Raw genomic sequence first — 4,545 nt, 5'->3', positions numbered from 1 at the left:
TCGGCGAGAAGAGTCCGCGCGCGGCGCGAGAATACACGGAGCTACGCCGCGCGCTCGCCGAACACCGTAGGCTGCAGCGCGACGACGGTGACCATGCCGTGACCTCTGTCGACCTTGCCGCGACTTCTGCCGACCTTGTTGCGACCTCTGCCGACCCCTCCGTGACCTCTACGCAGCACCGCGCCGCAGCGGACGATCCGTACATGTTTCCGGACTCTCCCGTCGTCGCAGCAACAACAGGAGGAGGAGGACGAAGAGGAGGAGGAGGAGGAGGAGGAGGAAGAGGAGGAGGAGGACTGTCGGCGAACCGGATACAGAGTTCGATGGCCGACCTCTTTGCGTCGATGTCCGAGACGTCGTCGCGGCCGGAGGCTCCCCCTGGTAGCGGCGCTTCGCGGCTGCCGGCGACGACGCGGGACGGCTACGCGGCGTGGCACGAAACGGGTCAGGCACCGCGGGAGAACGATCGCGCGAGTTCTATCCAGCAGGGTGCGCCGGCGTCGACGACGAACGGTCCGCCCGCCTTGCCGACCTCGCCGCCAGTTGGCGCCACTGTTGCGGGCTTGGCGGCGACGGATCTGGGGTCCCTCCCTCCAGTGGAGCGAGGGGAGAAGCCAGGGGAAGGTTTCGACCGCAAGAAGTACATAGAAGCGATGTTGAACGGAGAGGAAGACCTCGCAGCGTTTACGACCTGGAAAACGTCGCCCGGCAACCGCGAGCAGCATCCGTCGCCGCGGAAACCGGCCGCACCGACGAGTAGAGGGTTCGGCGAGGTGTCGTCGTCGTCGGGGAGGCATGTTAGTGCGGCTTCTGAACTATCCCCGCCGGTCACCCCTGCCTCCGTGCGCGCACCCTGGTCCAACACATCCCCGCCGGTCACCTCCGTGCGCGCACCCTGGTCCAACACATCCCCGCCGGTCACCCCTGCCTCCGACCGCGCTCCCTGGTCCAACACATCCCCGCCGGTCACCCCTGCCTCCGACCGCGCACCCTGGTCCAACACATCCCCGCCGGTCACCTCCGCTCGCGCACGCTGGTCCGTGACATCCCCGCCGGCCACCGTGCGCGCACCCTGGTCCAATACATCCCCGCCGGTCACCTCCGACCGCGCACCCTGGTCCAACACATCCCCGCCGGTCACCTCCGACCGCGCACCCTGGTCCAATACATCCCCGCCGGCCACCGTGCGCGCACCCTGGTCCGCCCCATCCCTGCCGGTCACCACTTCCTCCGCTAGCGCACGCTGGTCCGGCGCATCCCCGCCGGTCACCACCGCCTCCGTGCGCGCACCCTGGTCCAACACATCCTCGCCGGTCACCACTTCCTCCGCTAGCGCATCCTGGTCCGCCTCATCCCTGCCGGTTACCACTTCCTCCGCTAGCGCACGCTGGTCCGGCGCATCCCCGCCGGTCACCACCGCCTCCGTGCGCCAACTCTGGTCCGGCCCATCCCTGCCGGTCACCACTTCCTCCGCTCGTGCATCCTGGTCCGACACATCCCCGCCCGCCACCACCGCCTCCGTGCGGCAACTCTGGTCCGACTCGTCCCCTGCGGTCGCCACGACGACCGCTGGGAAGCTGCCGAACGGATTCACCATGCTCGTCGACGGACGCGAGATCAAGACAGAGGGCGCCAGCGGCGGGGAAGGTGCGCTGAAGGAGGAGGCGGAGGCGGAGGCGGAGGCGGTCGCTCGCGCGGCGCTGGGGAAGGTCGGCGAGGACTACGAGCGTCTCAAGTTCAACATCAAGGAGGAGGTGCCGTCGTGCGACTGCCTCGGACCAGGTTGGGAGCGTAAGTCGTTTCGCCGCTTGGCCGCCATGTCTTTTTTCGGCCCCCGTGTGTCTTCGATGCCGTCCTCTATCGCGTTGCCGATTGCCGGGTTCGGGGCGGGGAGGGGGAGGGGGGGTCGAGTCTCGTGGCTGTGGCTGATGTCTCGAGTCGCGTCTCGTGTTGCGAGTCATGTCTCGATTTATGTATCGAATCGCGTCTCGTGTCACCAGTCGTGTCTCGATTCATGTCTTGAGTCGCGTCTTGTGCCATGAGTCGTGTTGCGAGTCGTGTCTCGATTCATGTCTCGAGTCGCGTTTTGTGTCATGAGTCGTGTTGCGAGTCCTGTCTCGAGTCGCGTCTCGTGTCATGAGTCGTGTTGCGAGTCGTGTCTCGATTCATGTATCGAATCGTGTCTTGACTCATTTATCGAGTCGTGTCTTGTGTCATGAGCCGCGTCTCGAGTCTCAAGCACTCGCTGCCGGGAGCGAGATTCGAGTGGGAGGGGGCCTCAAAGGCGAGGCTGCGTCCCGGCGGACGGCGAGCGTATAGAGGGCGACACCGGCCGAGCGGCGTTGCACACTAACCAGCATGGAGTCCCACCGTTGTCTCTGATCGTCTGCATCTTTTCTCTGCGTGCGCCGCCCGCGAAACGCTCTCTTGTTTTCCGCGCTCCGACCGACCTGCCATTGGAAGTTTCGTGGAGGAATTTTCCTCCTTGTCCCCTCTCTTTGAAATTTACACTTACACGTACTGATTAAGTACTTACATACTGACTAATGAACATCTATATTAATTTTCCTCGTTCCCCTCTCTGTACTTTATATACTCTACTAGGGCCGGTTTCACGAAGCGTGATTAACTTTAATTATGATTAAATCACTAATCATAATTAACCTCCTGTAATTATAATTAGTTAATCATACTTAACAATCTGTTTCACGAAGCGATTTAAGTACATGTTTAACTAATCACATAATTAGCCGACATGAGTTACATCAATTACACTGTATTTAAAATGGCGGACAACGCCAAAAGTATCTGCAAATTCGGTACATGAAAATCAAAAAGAATTAATTAATTTGCAATTATAATGACTAAATTAGTACATCTAATCTTAGAGTTTAAATTTCCTTGGGAAAAGATTGAAGTAAAATTTCCAATTGTAAAATCTGCAGCGTACTTAATATAATTATACTAGTACTACCTACATATACTACTACTAGTATATACTAGCAACTACTTATGATTAGTGGATTTAATCATGCTCCTTAGTAGAATTAAATATTGTTATTAACTTATAATCATGATTAAAGTTAATTATGCTTCGTGAAACAGTCACTTCAATTTAAGTATGGGAAGTTAATCATGATTAGTGATTTAATCATAATTAAAGTTAATCATGCTTCGTGAAACCGGCCCCTGATGATTAAATGTCATGATTAATCCACTTCGCTGAAAAGTTCAGAGAAAGAGTTCTGCCTTCCATGCCAGGATGGTAGCAAGGCAGCAATCCAATCAAAATCAAACTTGCCTGCATGTCCCTACTATTTGACGGCCATGGTGGTTCCTAGACTGCAAACCAATCGAAATCAAATTTACCAGTCCCTAATATTTTACGTCATGGTTTTAATAAGGCAGCAATCCAATATTTATATTGACCAGTTCCTAATATTTTATGCCATGGTTTTCATAAGGAAGCAATCCAATCTAAATTTACCAGTCCCTTATTTTTTGCGTGGGGTTGCTGAGAGCGAGAGGGCATATCCGGGTGGTGTCATGTACGGTAGGTAATTACTCGGTGAGTAAAAGTTCGTAGTTGCGACTGAGATTTTGTCGTCGTGGGCTGTGGTTAACAAACACATCAGGGTGCGAAATTAACGGGAGTCCGGAGTCAAATACTCCCTGATTTGTCATATGCAAGAGTCCGTGTGACTCCCTGAAAATTCTGCCATTCTAACTAGTTCATTCCAGAGCACGGCCTCGCGGAATTACCGTATTTTTTCAGTAAAAGTCCAAAGAAAATTTGGCAGACGTGTAACCGCATGAATCTTAAAAATAAGCACATGCGAATTATTGTTACTATCTTTCATTTTGAACCTTAGACTGCGGACCTTATTTTGCTGCGGACTCCCTCTTTTTGAGGGTAGGGAGTCCGTTGGACTCCCGTGTCCAAAAGTTAATTTCTACCCCTGCACATTATTCATCTCTTCTTGAAGATTTTGGAATGTTGTTCTGATTCTTCCCTCGCACTCTGCATTGTAGTGACGAGCCTGGATCGGTTTCAATAGTCGTACGTAATAAGTTATAGATCTATTCTAGGGATTAGATTCCTTCAGGGTTTGTTTGTAATCGTTCGACTCTTAGCCGAATTTTTTACGCCGCTCTGTGGTGGTCGTGGTTAGAGTCGTTATATAGATCATATACATGTCTTTGTTGTCTTATTGATCTATCTAGTTATCTAGTCATGTGATTGCACAAATGTTTATATGTCGTAAGCACACCATGTGTGGGTCACTACAACCCACGAATAGTAAATAGGTAGTGTGTATTATTTCGTTTATATACAGTTATATTATGTAATAGCGGCACTACACTATATATAATAGAAAATAATCTCATTAACTACATTAAATGGTTACATGTAACTATATTAATAATAGTATTAATAACGATCATATATATATATCTATATCATATCACGTAGGAGTTGTAATTATTATTAATTGCTTTGAGGTATCGTGTTCAAGTTTCCAGGTCTCTCTCTCTCTCTCTCTC

The 4,545-nt window shown here is 52.2% G+C and overlaps 1 protein-coding gene across 1 annotated transcript in view; it reads left to right on the top strand.

Moving 5' to 3' along the window:
• The first annotated feature begins 320 nt into the window (after positions 1-320).
• The window catches only part of LOC106816571 (methylcytosine dioxygenase TET3-like), a 16,242-nt gene continuing 12,017 nt past the window's right edge, over positions 321-4,545 (top strand). Inside the window, exon 1 of the mRNA XM_014821196.1 lies at positions 321-1,791. Coding sequence (XP_014676682.1) covers positions 324-1,791 — 1,468 coding nt within the window. The 5' untranslated portion in view covers positions 321-323. The remainder of the gene's footprint in view (positions 1,792-4,545) is intronic.

The sequence above is a fragment of the Priapulus caudatus genome, unplaced genomic scaffold (assembly GCF_000485595.1).
Source record: "Priapulus caudatus unplaced genomic scaffold, Priapulus_caudatus-5.0.1 Scaffold1419, whole genome shotgun sequence".
Taxonomy (NCBI): Eukaryota; Metazoa; Priapulida; class Priapulimorpha; order Priapulimorphida; family Priapulidae; genus Priapulus; species Priapulus caudatus.
This window is presented reverse-complemented; position numbering and strand designations above follow the sequence as displayed.